Genomic DNA, 18038 nt, shown 5'->3' with positions numbered 1-18038 from the left:
AGAGCCCATTAATTCATTACATTACCAAAAAAGAAAGGGAGAAAGACTTCATGTGTATTAATCACTAGTTCTGTTCCTTTTCAAGTTAAATGTATCTGCCCATGTGACTTGTTTTGGCTAATATATTAACAAAAGTCATTAATTTTCTAATATACCAGCACAAAACACCTTATGGAATTCATAATGTTTTTTTTATACAAATGTTGTTGAGGACATTGCTCACTAATCACAGGTTCTTTTTTCCCCCACTTACAGGTGCTGGTGATTAAACCCAACAGGGCCATTTACATGCTAGGTAAGTGCTCTATCACTGAGCTATACCCCCAATAAAACATTTTTTGTTCTGTCTCATGAAATATACAAGATCAACTACAAAACCACTTTCTCCTAATATTCAAGTAAAGGAAGAATTTAATAACTGAATGCTTTCATTAAAACAGATTCCAAAAATGATGCAAGCAATTTTTGACCTATTCTCTATTAAATTAAGAGTAAATCAAATTCTTAACCTGAGCTTGATGTCCTGACTGCAAGTTTCCTGAAATTATAATCCTGAAACAGTTTCTCAAAACATGGTCTGACAATAACCCACATCAAAATCACCTGGGGTGGTGAGTCTACATATAAACTCCTAAAGCCTACCACACACCTACTGGATCAGAATCTCTTGAGTAAGATCAAACTACATAAATATGTTTGAAAGTCTATGATCCCAAAAGGTTAAAAACTACTAAAATCTTACAAGAGTGAAAACAAGTGATGCTTCTTATATTCACACAGCTCCTCCTCCTGTCTTGCCCCAAGTGAAAGTTTCTAACATATCCAACACACAGTATTCTGTATAAGGGCTGATAGAAGATATTCAGTCAAAACTTAGTACCAGAATTAGTTGTTGTTCTTCCTTCAGTAACTAGTTTGCTTTTATCTTAAGAACTTAAGTTAATTACATAGGTAACTTTGCTCCTCTCATAATGAGAAATTCAGTCAGATTTGTGAGCCTGTGATAATATGTTACTAATCTTATGTTTAGCTTCACGTTACTTTTTCTACTATTGTTATTTTCCTGTTAACTTCACTACTTCATTTACTTTTCCCTCTTGAAAAAGAGTGTGCAAATAAACATATATGAAAGAATCACGAAAAGAGCATACAAGTTTCAAGAATTTAATCCCCAGTACTGCCCCAAAAATTGTTTTTCCTTGACTTTAGCAGGGAAAATCATAATATCCTCCTAATAAGAGAATACTCTCTAATTTCAACTAAGTCTATTTCCATAAGCACTTTTGGTAATTTATAAAATTAAACATAGTAGTATCAATTTCCATGCATATATGAGTTTGCCGTGATGAACCTAACTATTATGTATAATTATAAAGCTCTAGTAAAGAAAAAAATTAAACATAGTATAAATCCTGCAATTCAAAATCAAAATGGTGCAGAGGACTAGAATAGCAGGTACTTCAAATAAATTAAATACTGGTTATGATCTGAAATCCAATAGATTTGGCAAGAAAATATTTTTTGTTCCGTCTCATGAAATATACAAGATCAACTACAAAACCATTTTCTCCTAATATTCAAGTAAAGGAAGAATTTAATAACTGAATGCTTTCTATTAAAACAGATTCCAAAAATGATGCAAGCAATTTTTGACCTATTCTCTATTAAATTAAGAGTAAATCATTAAATCATAACTAAGCAATAGGATACCAAACCTCCTATCTACAAAAGGAAATGCCTCATCAATAAGCATTGAAAGTCAGGTATGGTGGCACATGCCCATAATCCTAGTAATTCAGGAAGCTGAAGCAGGAGGATTGCAAGTTCAAAACCAGCCTCAGCACTTAGTGAGGTCCTAAGCAACTCAGCGAGACCCTGTCTCTAAATAAAACACAAAAAAGGGCCAGTGATGTTGCTCAGTGGTTAAGTGCCCTGGGTTCAATCCCCAGTACCCCCCTCCCCCCAAAAAAAGCAAAGGAATCTTCAAATCATGAACCCTGAGTTAGTAATGTTTCCACTGACTGAAGGCTGCTTCCTCTCTATTAACTTGCTACAAAATCTCTTCTGCTTTCTTTCACTACTACTCCGAATAGCAAGTGGGAAGGCATTCGAATTGTTAATAAATCTAGGATCATCTCACACACTAGCTTTTTTACCAAGAACTTCCATATTTGCCAAAAGCATATTGAAGGGAGTGATTATAATGATTGAAAAAGAGAATTAATACTGGATAAGGAGGTGGAAAAGGACATTAAGATAATGAGAAATACATTTCAACTATGATGGGATAACAGGCCAGATTTCCCCTTCCACCTAAACAACTAGAAAGCCAAAAGGCAGTCCAGGACAGTACTTCCTGAGAAGAGAAAAACAAGAGACAAGCCCCACGAATTCCCAAACAAACTGCCTAGAGAACTTCCAGGCCTCAGAATAGGAGTGGAAACTCAAACAGAGCCTTGGTGATTTTATGATGCGGAAAAGACAGGGTTAGAAGTGAGGTGATGGGAATTTGTACTGCAGAAATAGCAGGGGAAAAAAAAGGAAAGGGATCTGTAAAGGGGGCCCCTCAAGTCTTTGATATTTAACTTTCCAATAATCTTCAATAGAGATGTGAAAATCATTCCATCACTCTGATCATTTTACTTCACAATTATATGTCAGCTAGTATACTATTCTAAATACAAGTTACTAATTCACTTAATCTTTACAACTACCCTTTGTGGTAAGTGATACCATTATTCCTGCTATATAGATGAAAAAACTGTACACCGTAATCTGAAATTAAGTTAGATTATTTGCACAAAACTAAAAGCAATGAGTGGCAGAGCGGGAATTCAAATTTAAGCAGTTTAGCTCTGTTAAAGCCACGTTCTTAAGTATTACCTGATTCTTTCCTGGATAAAAATAGAGGGACTTCTAACCTATGTGCCAGAACCAGTCCTTGGTTTAATTGCATCAGACTTGTAAACCCCAAAAAACCAAAACCAAAAAACTGATTATAAAAATTTAGTGATAATTATCTAGAAACAATAAGATGGAAGCATCACAACATAAAAGACATTTCTTTTTAAAATATAGTCCTCCACCTCTTCCCAAGTTATATGGGTGGAGGGAGATGAGGGGAAGGACTCTATTTTCTAAAGTTAAATATTTCTTTCCAGTAAAAAAAAATTCATACTATGTTCCATTTAAATTTTTAGGGTTTTTTTCTTTTTTTAGCTGTTGATAGAATTTTTTTTTAGTATGTGGCGCTGAGAATCGAATCCATTGCTCTACCACTAAGCTATAACCCCAGCCCCTCAGTTGATTTAAAAGAAAAAAAAAAATTAAAGCAAATTCTACACAAGGCCCTAGGTTCTATCCCCAGTACCCACCCTCCCCCCACAAAAAAATCTCAATAATGTTGGTATTTTTTGAAACCCAACCAATTTTAAGGAAAACCCAAAAATAGTACTGATGAAAAACTTTATACTTATTTTGGGAGGATTCCTTGTCATTTGTTTACTACATTTATTTATTCACTGGACAGAGTTAAGTGTCTATTATGCATTGAGACACAAATGAAAGGTCCTCAAGGAACTCACATTCTAGTATAGTGTTTTTAAAACAGTGGTCCATGGACTCTTGAAGGGTTCCAGAAAAAATTCTTGAAAAACTTTTCATTTTTATTTTGTTTTGAAAAGTTCAGTCAAATATCAACACAAGTAGATTCTGGACCATCTGTATCACCCTGAAACCAAGCACTACATAAAGAGAAAAAAAAAAAAAAAAAAAAAAAGCTGATAAATTGACTATATTAAAGATAAGGGCCAAGTGTGGTGGCAACATGTCTGTTATCCCAGCAACTCAGGAGGCTTGGAGAATCACAAGTTAGAGGCCAGGCTTATCAACTTAGCAAAACTCATCTCAAAAGTTTAAGAAATAAATAAATAAAAATAAAAAAGGGCAGGAGATGTTGCTTAGTGTTAAAGTGCCTCTGGGCTTGATACTCAGTACTGGGGGAGAAAAATTAAGAACTTTAGTTCATTACAAGATACCACTGAAATAAAAGACAACCCAGAGTAGAAGATATTTCTATTATGTAATCCAAGAGAGGCTCTTATCCAGAAGATGTATAGAACTTCTTAAAAAAAAAGCAAAAGAAAGACAACTTAATTTTAAAAGTGGATAAAAACTTAAACAGACCTTCACAAATGATATATAAATGGTGAATAAACATAATAAAAGGTACCCATCATTATTAATTATCAGGGGAATACACATTAAAACCACAATGAAATATCACTATTCACCACCTAAAAGCTAAAATAGAAAAGAATGGTAATACCAAATATTGGATTCTAACCAAAAGACACTTAAGAAAGTTGATATCTTCATTCTCAGTAGTAAAAAAAAATGGAAACAACCTAAATGTCCGTCAATGGTAAAACTGATAAACTGTGGAAGACTCACAACAATGGAATACTACATAGCAATAAAAATTAGCATAAAGATGAATCTCACAATGTAGAACAAGGAAGTCAGAATGCACACTATGTTCATGAAGAGATAAACATATCTACTGGGATTAGAAGTCAGATGTGATTATCTTAAGCAGTTTGCAAGTTAGAAACTGGAAGAGTACAAGAGAAGAGCAGTTTTTCAGCATATTGTTAATATTTCTAGATCAGGATGCTGATTATGCGGTTGTTTTTACTTTATTAAAATGTATCTAATGCCACACTTAGGATTTGTGTGCATTTCTGTATGTAGACCATACTTTAATAAAATTTACTTTTAAAACTGTCATGCTAATATTATTCACTAATTCTTGAGTTTTTAGTGTTTATTTAATAAGTAAATCTATTTTTTCAACCATAAAAGAATTATGAGCTTTAGGAATTTATAGTTAACTTGACACCTGTAAATGTTAAGAATGTTATATTAGCCTCTCAACTTCCACCCTTCCATCCTTCCTTCTTGAATATTTAATTCAGTCTAAAAACCAGGATTCTAGCTGTGAAAGAAGTTATATATGTGGAAAAGGATGATAGAATAAACCTTGTGGTGTTGGAATGGAATTGGAGGGATTGGGGTAAACTAACATTTTTTTTTTTTTATAACAGAGACAAAAAAATAAGTATAGGGGTGTGCTTGTGTATATATATATGCATATGTGCTTCACCGTCTGTGTCCTAGCTCAGCCACTGAGGGCCTGGAAGGAGCAACACTACAATAGCAATGAGCATACTGAGAAAACATACCTGGGTTTTAGGATACCACACTCACAAAAAGGACTCCTCAGAGAAAATGCTAATTCCAAGGTTGGGACAGAGATGATTCTGGAACACTCTTTTTGTGCCAGAAAGTAAGAAAGCAGTCAATCAATCTAAGCAAAATAAGCAACAATAACAGATTTTAATGCATTAAATAAGATATTTCTTTAAATTGGGAGAGGGATAGCCAGTGGCTATTAATGAATTTATAGGTGACTTCTCTATATTTAACTCATAGAAAAGTCACCTATAAATTCACTAAATAAAAAACTGAAAGGGAGTTGAACAAAAAACTACTGAGATAGTTCACAAGAGCAATACATGATGAAACAATAAACTTAAGGCACTGAAATAGGAAGATGCAGATATAAGATATTCACAAAGCAACTTTATAATAATAGAACTATGGCTTAGCTACTTGCCAGCTGTGTAAACTTACAGCAAATTACTTAAACTCTGTACTTCAATTACATCTACTTAAAATGGATTTAATAACTATCTACCTGAAAGGACTGTTGGAAGAATTTTATATGTGAAATCTTCAGAGAAGTGTCTAAAGGTTGGCTATCAATATTACATTAGTCCTCCAACTATAACTACTACTTCTACAATAATATAATTTGCTGTTAATTGTGAAAGAGAGAAAGAACTTTGAAAATGACTCAACATATTAAGGCTGAGGCTTTCAAATGACAATACTTCCTCCCTCCACTCAATATAATTCACAGTACAAATGATACTAAACTTAAAATAATAGGCCATAAGCCCAAAAGTTTTAAGAAAATTATATAAAAGACAACCCCACATACAACATTTTTTCCTCACTTTTTCTATGGTGGTGATGGGTTATCCTAAACATGGGCTTTTCCTTCCTCTTAAATTATATAAAATGGCTCTCAGATTTCTTACTCGAATGAACAAGTAGCAGAATCACTGACCAAACAAGAAATGCCAGGGAAAGAATACATGGAATTGGATGGTTTAGAAAAGGTGATGAATGCAGTTTGGGACCTGTCATAGTTTAAGCAGATACTGAGGTTGTAACTCTGATCTTCATTTCTTTTTCTCTGTATTCTCCTGCTTTTGTTTTAAATAAGTTTATTTATTACTAAGTTACTTTTTACTTAATGACTTCCTCTCAAGGCTGAGGAAAAAATATCCGCATAAAGTTTTTCACAAGTAATTAGGAGAAATAGGATGAAAACAATATTTAATAAAAAAGGGGAAAAAAGTGAACAAAGGTTGAGTTCCCCTTCCCTGACTTAATAAATATAAAGAAATAAAGATCTCTTAATATAACTTGGTTGCCCAGACCCAAACAAAATACATTCAGCTTTATCTGAAAAGTCTCTAATGGAAGAAATCAGTTATAAAACTGATTGCCAGTACAGTCCTAGACTCTTAGCCTGTAGCCATGATAGTGTTTCAAAGAAAAGCAACCATACATTAGAAAGTAGACTGCAGAAGAATATGACAGTTTAAATTTTTAAAAATGTGTTCAAGGTGGGCGAAGGTGTTATAGGCCAGAAATTAAAGATACCAAATAGTTCTTTTAGAATATTATCACTTTAAAAATCTTCACATATCCCATTGAAATTCAAAAGTGCTTTTATAAGCACTTACTTTACAACAAAATAATTCAAATATTTACATACTGGTTTGCCCTGAAATATCCAGAAATCCCTAAATAACATATAAGACAAAACATGCCCCTCTGAATTATAAGATCAATATTACTACAATATTTTATGATGTCATATTGTATTTAAAAGAACACAAAGAATGTAATTATTGTTATATATTTCTTTTTCTTTTTAATATTCTTTAGTTGTTGACGAACCTTTATTTTACTTATTTATATGTAGTGCTGAGAATCAAACCCAGTGCCTCACACATGCTAGGCAAGCACTGTTCCCTGAGCTGCAATGCCAGCCCACTGTTATATATTTCTTGCTATATCTTCGTCAATGTTAACAAAAGTACAAGAAAAGTTAGGGTGAAAGGACAAGTTGAAGGGAAGATCAAAACCAAAACAAAACAAACAAAAAACACCTCACAGCATCCACACAACTGAAAGCAATTTGTTTTTTTCACTATGCTCTCGTCCAGAATATACTGAACACAATACAAGCTTAGTGGTTTTTTTTTTTTTTAATCTGTTTTTTTGTTTCTTTCAGGGAGTCATGAAGGTATTTATTATGGATTATATCCAGGATGGCATTCTAATAACTCCCAAAACAAATTCAAGTTGCATGTTTTAGATCTTTCATGTATATTATAAAGTTAGTTGGCTATCTGAATGTGCAGGTTCCCACTAATGTTCTCAGTTACATGATTTTAAATCACATTTGCCAATCCCCATCTAAAAAAAGAACCACAAAACTCAGTATATATTTGAATGCTGGCTATTCTTAGTATTTTCTAGCCACACTAGCCTTTTAAAATACCTTCAAATACGCTGAACTCATTAGTGCATTTCAAGACCTTTGCCTTAGAATGCAGATCATTCAGGTTTCAGTTCCAATGTCACCTCAGAGAGGTCTTCCCAAACCACCCTGTGTTTCTCTCTATACATCCAGAGCCAACTTTTTGAGCTGGTAAAAGAAACATTTTGATTGGCTATGAGACTGAAATTTTAATTCAGATTACTAGGACTAAGGTGTTTTGTTCTGTTTTGTTTGTAAATGTTCAATGTCACTATTTTATTTTTGTGTTTCTGCAATACTGGGGATTGAACCCAGAACCTCAAGCATACAAGGCAAGTGTTTTATCACCAAGCTACACCCCCTGGCCCAAGAGAACTTTTTGTCTTTTTTAACTTTTAAAAACGTTTTTAGTTATAAATGGACATAATATCTTTATTTTGTTTCTTTATTTTTATGTGGTGCTGAGGATTGAACCCAGTGCCTCACACATGCTAGGCAAGCACTCTGCCACTGAGCCACAACCCCAGCTCCCAAAAGGACTTTTTAAAAAGACCAGAAAGCTATAAAATCTCACTGAAATGCCATCAATCAGCAAGAAAGGAAAACCAACAGAACAGAGTTAAAAAGCAGAATTTGAGGAAAAAACAAAAATTATTTTCTGCCACTTGTAAACAAGTAAAATAGTAGCCCCCTCTTCTGAACACACACACACACACACTCTCTCTCTCTCAGAGAGAGAGAGAGAGAGAGAGTTGTAGTTGACACAATAACTTTATTTTATTTATTTATTCATATGTGGTGCTGAGGATCGAACCCAGGGCCTCACACATGCTAGGCGAGCGCTCTACCACTGAGCCACAACCCCAGCCCTGAACACTCTTAATATAGTGTTTTCATCATAGCCTTCATTACTGGCAAAAACTAAGCAGTGTATTATTTCTGTAGTGTTAGCATTTTCCCTCCAAAGACTAAGGACCCTGTCTGTCATATTCATTACTGTATCAGACACTCAGCATAATATCCTGCCAAGTAGTTATTCAGACATTTATGGAATGAACAAACCCCAGTTACACAGATCAATTACCCTTGACATTATTTGTATGTACTGTTCATCTATGTTTTAACCTGAGTTGTACCCTGCTATGTTTGCAGAGCATATCTGGCACCTATTTATTCTACCTACTATATCAAAGGCAAGAGCCAGATGGCTTTTAGTGACACTAACTAGGTTCATCAGAGCCTTAAAGCAAAATATCTAATAAGAAAAACCTGACTATTTTTCCACACTTCTAAACTAGATTGATAATTGGTGGGATTTTTTTTTTTTTTTTTTTTTGGTGGGGTGGGGTACTGGGAATTGAACCCGGGGGGCACTTTACACTGAGCTACATCCCCAGCTCTCTTTATTCTTTATGCTAAGACTGGGTCTTGCTACACTGCTGACGTTGCCCTCAAACTTATGATCCTCCTGACTCAGTCTCCCAGGTCACTTCGTGATCACAGGCATGACTAGTGTGTTCTTGATACTTTCTAGTATTCTAAAATCTCCCTCTTTAAATCCATTGATAAATGACTGATCGCTCAAAGTTTAAATGTCACTTCCTTTTAGTAGCTTTAATTAACATACATCTCCTCTAGCTTATCAAAACTGAGTAAACATTTGTTTTCACAAAGCACAAAAGGTTTTCCCATTTATAATTAACACAGTTTATTACTGATTTAGTCCACCATTCCCATTCCCATTCTTACATATCCCTAAATTCGTTTCCCTCTAGGCTGTGTCATAGGCATTCACATTTCTAGGCAGGACACTGAAATGAGGAAAAGCATCCCAAAGGCTCAACGCCCCTCTTTGATGACCATTTCAAAATAGCAATTCTTAACAATCTAGCAAAAAATTGACAAGCTAAGTTAATTAGCCTTTCTTTTTGTTCAACTAGACACATTAAAAAGCATAATCTAGTTATGGCTGGGTATGGTGCACACCTGTAATCCCAGCTATTTGGGAAGGTGAGTCAGGAGGATGGTAAGTCTGAAACCAGCCTGGTCAATACAGCAAGACCCTATCTCAAAATAAATTTTTTTAAAAAGGGTTGAGGCTGTATTTCTGAGGTAGAACACTCCTGGGTTCAATCCCCAGTTATGTATCTTAACCACATTCACTGAAAACATTCATTCAAATCTTGGTACCACATCCATATTCCCTGCCAAACGCGATCCTGACTCAGTAAATTGCACTTGCTGTTCCCTAAATACAGAACTCCTCTCCTAAACATGTATGGTTGCTCCCATGCTTCATAAAGGTCCTGCCTCAAATATCACCCCCCTCCTCAGAGGTCTTCCTTGATCATTTTGTCAAAAATAACACCTTCATTCTCTATTCTTTACTGTTTTCCTTCAAAGTATTTATCACAATATGACTTATACTACATATTTATTTGCTTATGTTTATTGTTTCTTTTCCCCACAAAAATGTAAGTTACGCAAGGGCAGGAGTGAATCTGCCTGGTTCACCATCATGTAGTTAGAATTAGAAAAATGTCAATTTCTTGTTCAATTATTAAATTTATTTCCTGTAGAGTTAATGACTCATTATGTTTTTTTGTTTTTTTTTTTTTTTGGCTTCAACAGCAGAACTTTATTTTCTCACAGTTCTGGAAGCTGAAAATCTGAGACCAAGGTGTGGGAGGTTTGGTTCTTCTGAGGTCTCTCTGTTTGACAGGCAGATGGGTGGCTGTGTTCTCCCTGTGTCCTCATGTGGGCTTCTAGGCACTTCTGTGTCCTGGTATGCTCTTATAAAGACATTGACTCATTATGGTTTTAACGAATATATCTTTAGTACAAATACTCCTCATCCACAGCTATCCCACAAATGAGATTTTGAGTGCACATAAAATATAAGTAAAATTTTGTGTGTAAGAGCCAAAATAGGTTGAAAGTTTGACAATATCTCTGCTCACATATTTTCCAAATATTCCCCATTATCTATGGAAATTTATTTCAAACCCACTTACTTATGTAGCATCAAAGGCCCTTCACTATCTGACTCTGACTTTCTTTTTACTTTTCTATCCTGCTGTTTACCTATTTTCTGTGCTACTATGCTCCAATTCTAAGGAGCACCTACCATACAGGATGCAACAAGTCCTGCTTATACTGCAGCCAAACTGATCTAGTCTCTATTCTTACCAAATTTTCTTCTAATCACCACGTACAGAAAAAGTACTCATTCTTCAAAATCCACCTCCAATGCTTTCTCCACAAAACTTACCTTGATCATCCCCTGAGAAATTACTACTTCAATCTGAGGGACCACACAGCAGGTGGTACTACACCTGAAATTCTTCCTTATAGTAAAATCATTAGTACCATTCAATCTTCTTTAGTATACGACAAATTCCCAAAGAGCATGGACATTGCTATATGTATAGCTCTGTATTCTTCCTGGTGTCCTGCATATAGGTATCTAATAAAATTATTTAATAACGAATAAATTCTGTAGACACTTTGAATCACTGCTATTTCCAATTTTTTTCTTCTCAAAGGATAAAATTTTTCACTGAGAAAAATTGTGCTTCACATTTCACTTTCAAATTTGGATCTTCTCGTGAATTGATTGTATACCACTCACCTCATCAGTTTGTCTCTCTACATCTAATTAGGAGAAAGGTAGAGTTAGTTATAGGAAAAAAGACAATCTCTAAAATGCTAGTGAGTCAACAAGTAACCATCAAGGTAGCAGTGTGTCAGTGAGACAGATAATTAAGGAGAAGACACAACTGGAAAGAGCTCAAAGAATTTGAACCATCAATGGTATCTAAGCAGGAAAGTGATATGGTCAGAACTGTGTTTTGGTCTAGAGCTCAGATCAGCTCTAAGAGATAAAAATAGTGGAATCATGAGAGTTAAGACTGTCCCAGAAAAAAAGTACCCAGATAGGAAAGGGCTAAAGATTAAATTCTGAGAAATAATTATGTTGGTGGGAAGAGAGGGAGGTCAGTGAAAAACACAAGTGATTTGAGAGACAGTGGACCAAGCAGAGTATTCTCTCTCTCTCTCTCTCTCACACACACACACACACACACACACGAAAGAAAAAAAAAGAAAAGAAAGGAAAAAAAACAAAAGACAAAAGAAAAGCAGAGGAAGTGAGCAATAAAATCATAAGATAGAATGAACATTATCAAAGAAGAATCTCTTGGCAATCATAAGGTTGCTAGCACACTGAAGACTTGGCAGCTTCAACATAATTGGGTGGGGGAAATTAAGGAAAAAGGTGAAGAATAATAAAGGCAGCAAATGGGGGCTGCTTTTTCAAGAATTGTGACAGTGAATAAAGAGAAAGAGCAAAAGTTTGAGACAGAAGCAGAACACACATTATATTTATATAAAGAAATACGTGAACTTTTCTTATTGGCATAGAAGTGGGGGAAAAATTGGGGGAACATGCCATCAAGTTCAGGGGGTAAAACTAGGACCAAGCTAGGACAGAGGGAAAGCAGCAATTTAGGAGGTGGCATGGAAAAACAGCAGTATACAGGGAACACTAGAAAAATTTGTGGTATTGACCAACGTAATTAAGGACATTCCCAATAGCTACATAAAGTAATGGGCAAGAATTAAGAAAAGTAAGGATCAGAAGAAGAAAAAAAAGAGGTTTGAAAGATTGCTTTTTGAAGTAGGATAATTAACTAGACATGAAGAAAATGAGCACTGAGGGCCCAGATAACTGCAAAAGAAAAGGAACAATTATGTTAGAATTAGACACAAGTAATCTAAAACACAAGGTAAAACTATCAGATTACTATAAATGTTCTATAAAACAACGAAAGAAAAAAACAAGATAAAGTAGCAATATGGAAAAGGTTTTGTAAATATAAGCCTCTCTGAGCAGTTGATAATTGTATGTCAAAATGTACTACACAAATCTTTGTATAACCAAAAGAATTCTCAGATTCAGCAACAGTCCATTTGCTTTAAAAAGAATAAAATTATTTTAATCAACTTCCAATATTAAAAAATTTGGTGTTTTTTATTGCACTGGGCTCTAACAAGTTTCACGTCAAGAAAGTTCTGAATATTATCTTTCAAAACATTAGCTATTCCTTTAACTTCTTCTGTCACCCACAAACTCAATAAACTTGATTTCATCAAAGTTACTGGTAAATAACTAAAGAATGTATACTTTCAGTAGGACACTAAAGTACTCCCTTTAGGGTTGATGACTGTTTATTATTCATCGTTTTCCAGGTAAAGTTGTTTAATTTATAATCAACTCTTATTTAGCTCACATATCTCTATTTTGACCACTAGACATGATCAATTTGTCAAATGTGCCATGGTGAAATCTAATTGCACAATGTCAACAGCATCCCACTAATAAACCAGTCAACTAATCCTGTCAAAAAAGGAAATGATGAAAAAAAAAAATAAAAAAAGGAAAAAAAAAAAAAGAAAAAAAAAAAGGAAATGAAGGCTGGGGATATGGCTCAGTTGGTAGAGTGCATGATTTTGCATGCACAGGCCCTGGGTTCAATCCCCAATGCCAAAAAAAAAAAAAAAAAAATGGAAATGAGGCTAATTTGGTCACTCCGCAGTCAGCCCTGTCTCTATTCAAGGTACCTACAGCCTTGCATTTAAATGATGCTACAAATTATGTTCTAGACGTGGTAGGTTCTCACTATATTTCTTCCAGAAGATAAACTTCCATTTTCCCACTCTATAATTACTACTTTTTAATGTAGGAGTATGAGGCAATCCTCCCACTTCCCAATAACATGAAGAAAAAAAAAGTTTTCTGGCCAACTTGAATACATAAACTTTTGTTAATAGATAACAGAACCAAATGTCTATTTGTAAAGCCACTATATAACATAAGTTATACATATTTAAAATCACATGCTATATAATATTCATTTAGAAATGCTGCCTTTTCCCATAGTTAACATTTCATAAAATAATTTTATTGAAATTTTTCCAAAGTATTTTTTGGCATCTGTCTTCAAGTTTACTAATATAATGGAGTCACTCATTTTCAATGCATATCGCCTTCCTTTTATTTATGAAAGTTATTTAAACATTGTTTAAGTTAAAGCACTTAAAAAAAAAAAACGCACTAGCAGAGATTTATTTAAGAAACTCAGGTTTACACATGAGAAGGAAAAGAGAGAGTAAGGGCTATTTTGAAAGTAAGATGCTCCTAATTTCCTCGTGATCTTTTTACCCTAACCCTAAGTGCCCTTTTACCCTAACCCTAAGTGCCCTTTTACCCTAAACCGTAAGTGCCCATTTTCTATAATGCCTGGCAGGTTTTGTTTGTTTGGTCCCACTCTTTGGTGTATGTTGTAGATACAGGCTCATAATCTTTACAAGGTAACCACTTGACTTACAATTGATGGAAGTAGCTTTAGGTTTATACCTCTTCCAAAAAAATCCTTTGTGAGGCTTTGTACAGAGAGTAGCAACTTGCTATTTTCTATAGAGAATTTAGAGGGTGGGAGAGGAGACTTTGCTTCATATCCAAGTAATCAATGAGTCAAAAACTCACAAAGAATAAGGAACCAAATCATTTCTTAAAACTATTTCTAGTAACAAAAAATACTGCCCACATAAAATATGGATACACTAATTTCAAAAGTTAAATTTTCTTTCTGAACTAATACATTAAAACTTTCCTATATTGTTACAAAAGAAAGAGTAGAATGAGTTAATTCCTATGGATTAGTTTTCTTAAAGAAACAGGAACATTAGTCCTAGTAATTTACTGTATTGTATACTAATTAAGTGCCAGGCACAGTTACAAGAACTTTACATTAATTCACTTAATTACAGTGCTTGCTCAAAATAGGTGTTATTGCTCATTTCATTTTACTGATGAGGAAACGTGGGCACAAGAAATTAGGAAACTTTTCACACAGCTCTTAAGTGGCAGAAATTCAGAGTCTAGTTCTAGGCCCTTGTAAAAGGTGATATATTTCTCTTAGTAAAATTTGATTATTTTATAAGACTTCAATTAGGCAGCTAATTTAGTGGCTTAAAAAAGATATGAAAATGAGGTTTCAGTACACTTTAATATATTTTCTTATTTGTTTTAATTAGTTATACATGATAATAGAATGCACTTTGCGCTTTAATATATTTTCTATTCTATTATTTTTAATAACCATTCACCCTGCCTGAGGGGATAATGATGGCTCTGAGAGACAGGTAATCACTACTCCCATTTCAGACAGTACTGTTAAGGCAAAAGATACTAAAGAGCAGAATAGTTCATGTCTTCCTCATTCTCCTCCAAACTTTTAAACTTATAATGGAGAATCTGTCCCTCTGGGGACAGATAAAAAACTTGCGATAAAAAACTTGAAATGTTTTATTTGATAAGAACTTTCCTAAAACGATGGATATAATATCAGCACTTATTCACTGTCATTTGGTAGTGTCCTCTAACGGGGGTGAAGGTTGGGGAACAGCCTCTTAAGGAAAAGAAAGGGGATAGGAAGTCAAAGAATGAGAGAATAGGAAGGAAGGTGTAGCATGCAGAAAAGGGAGGAGGATGGAGTGGGAGGCACTGCTGTCTGACTCGCATTGCGTGCAGACAGTATGAGAACAGAAATTGAGGAGCTGTGGTAGAGTCATTGAAACCTGTTAGGCAGAATTTTCTTGGATTTCCCTTTTATGCGTCCTAGACTCTTGCTTCAGAATGAACAGAACCTAAGAGGAATAATGGCCCAATGGTCGGGGCACAGCGACTATTCATCTCTCGTTCCCAGCCAGAGCTGGTCCCTAGAAAACACTGCTCCCCGCCAGCCCTCGGCAGGGCTTCTCACACACCCGTCAGAGAGAGGGGAGGGACCACCAAAGCCTCTCGACCCCAAGGCCAGGGAACGGCGTCCCGGTCCTCGGCGCAGCCACCGCGGCTTCCCTTCCAGCAGACAACCCCGGAGCACTGCCGCATTTCGCCACTGAACTTGAACCAAGCCGTTCTCGAAGAGCTGAACCCGGAGGCTATGGAGTAAAAAGCAAGCTGGAGTAAGGGTCTTACCTTTAACAGATTAGACGTCGCCATGTTCCTTCAACTTAGACTCTCGCGAGACGAGGCGAGAATTCGTGGCGCTCCGGGCCAGGCCACAACAGGAGGCCGGAGTTCCCACCAGGGCCCACGGGCCCAGTGGCCCGTACCCGGGGTGTTCAGGGCGCTCGGGCGGCGTGCCGGCAGCGTTGACCTCGTCCTAGGCACCGGAGCTTCCTCGCTTTTTTCCCCTACATGGTCACTGGAGCTTCCCCACACGAAAGAGCTCATGCAAAAGCTCAGAGAGACAGGAGCAACGAATGGTGAGACGGTAACAGGAGCCGACCTGACTTCCAGGAGGAAGCATCGACTCTAACGGACTCCCCCACTCCTTCGGATTAGCCTTTGTGGTTGCACCCACAGCGGCCACCGGCACTCAGCTTAGGCCCTGCAGCTCAGGTTCCGTGGCCGCATCACGTGATGCGGCGGACGGGGGCGCGCTCGGGAGCGAGCATGGGAGCCTAGAAGCCTACTGAGTCCGGAGGGCGGGGGCGCGCCCTCTGCTGGCGAGACTGGAAGTTCCCATCACCCTCACCCCTTGCCCGTAGTAGCTTGCCGCTCACCCCAGACCTGGGGACTTCGGGTTAGAGGAGATGAGATACATTATCATGCAGGGATCATGACAGCTGTATTAAATAACTGGCTCAGAGAAGGAACCCGTAAATGTCTGTTGAATGAGTGAATGCACAAACGTGTTAACTATTGACATTTCTGATCAGGAGTGACTGGTACTTAAATATTCTATTAAAGCTTAAGTGGTCAGGGCTGGGGCTGTAGCTGAGTGGTAGAGCACTTGCCTAGCATGTGTAAGGCATTGGGTTTGATCCTCAGCACCCACATAATAAGTAAATAAAGATATTGTGTCCATTAACAACTAAAAATATATTTTAAAAAAGATTAGGGGATAAGTATTAATTGGATTCCTTGAAGGAACACTAGCCTAGAATATCCTAAATCATAGCCCGCTAATTTTATCCCTTCAAACTACAAATCACTGGCCTAAGGAAGGGAACATTATTTATACCGAGTTTACAGGATACCTGGTATTGTATTATGCAAGTTTTAAAACAGTATTTGTTCACACCCTCATAATATGTAGAAGTAAATAAGCTCTGGAGTAAAGCAAAACAAAGAGGTAAGGCTACCTAAGGACTCCAATTCTTTATGTGGTAGGTGCTGGAAATACAGGATTAAATAAAACAGAAAACCTCTGCCTTCTTGGAATTTATGAAGGGTACCAAATATTAAGCATAGTTACTCAAATACATTTGACCCTCCAAATCCGTGAGTTCCATGTATGTGAATTCAAACAACCACAGGTGAAAAATAATTGGGAAAAAATTTTATGTGTAACTGACTTTTTTATCCCTTATCATTATTGGCTAAACAATACAGTAAAACAATTATTTACATAGTACTTACATTATTAACATGTATTATAATAATGTAGAGATGATTTAAACTATACAGGAGTATGTGTGTATATTATATGCAAATACTACACCATCTTATATAAGACATGGGCATACAAGGATTTTGGTATCCTTGCAATCCCCTGTGGACTGGGAGAGTTAGCTAAATTACTTATAGTGTTGGAGTACTAAATGTTACAAGGGAAAAATATACTGTGCACTTGAGACATGGTAGAAAGAAGAACTAATATCTTAATCTTCATTCATACAAGCCACACATTCCTTATGAATGGACCCTTATGAATGAACCTTAATGACTACTTTTGAAAACTCCATTCCAACATCCCACTGTCTAGCCAAAAGAGTTGTCTGGTAACACCACCACTACAACTCTTTAACATCAATGAGTCCATTCCATTGTCATATATCACTTCCTTGTCATGTATCACCTCCTCCTGTGTTTGTTTTGTTTCTCATCTAATTTAGACTCAATGATCCATTATTATAAAAATATGTGTGTGTGTGTGTGTGTGTATATATGTATATATATGTTACATTTTTTTCCAATGCTGAGGATTGAACCCTGCAGCACTCTACTAATGATATACATTCCCAACACTTTTTTTTATTTTTTTAAATTATGAGACAGGACCTAAGTTGCCCAGGCTGGCCTTGAACTTGAGATTCTCCTGCCTCACCCTACTAAATCACTGGGATTACAGGTATATGCCATCATGCCTGGCTAAAAAAGTCTAAATATTTAAGATATTTAAATATTTACTTTTAAAATAGAGAACACAAGCATATGGCACAAAATTCTAAAGATGCTAAAAGCAATGCAATCAAAAGTAGGCCTTCTTCTGTTTTCTGGGTTTCT

At 35.9% G+C, this 18038-nt stretch overlaps 1 protein-coding gene across 2 annotated transcripts in view; it reads right to left on the bottom strand.

Annotated features, from left to right (window-relative positions):
- Positions 1–16194, bottom strand: part of Cul5 (cullin 5) — an 84179-nt gene extending 67985 nt beyond the window's left edge. Inside the window, exon 1 of one of the 2 annotated variants that reach the window (XM_071616669.1) lies at positions 15723–16194. In XM_071616669.1, the coding sequence (XP_071472770.1) occupies positions 15723–15746 (24 nt within the window). In that variant the 5' untranslated portion in view covers positions 15747–16194. The remainder of the gene's footprint in view (positions 1–15722) is intronic. The other variant, XM_027930619.3, reaches the window with a different exon arrangement.
- Between the last annotated feature and the right edge of the window lie 1844 nt (positions 16195–18038).

Source organism: Marmota flaviventris, chromosome 9, assembly GCF_047511675.1.
Source record: "Marmota flaviventris isolate mMarFla1 chromosome 9, mMarFla1.hap1, whole genome shotgun sequence".
NCBI lineage: Eukaryota > Metazoa > Chordata > Mammalia > Rodentia > Sciuridae > Marmota > Marmota flaviventris.
The sequence above is the reverse complement of the archived record's forward strand: the minus strand, read 5'-3'. Positions and strand labels throughout refer to the sequence as shown.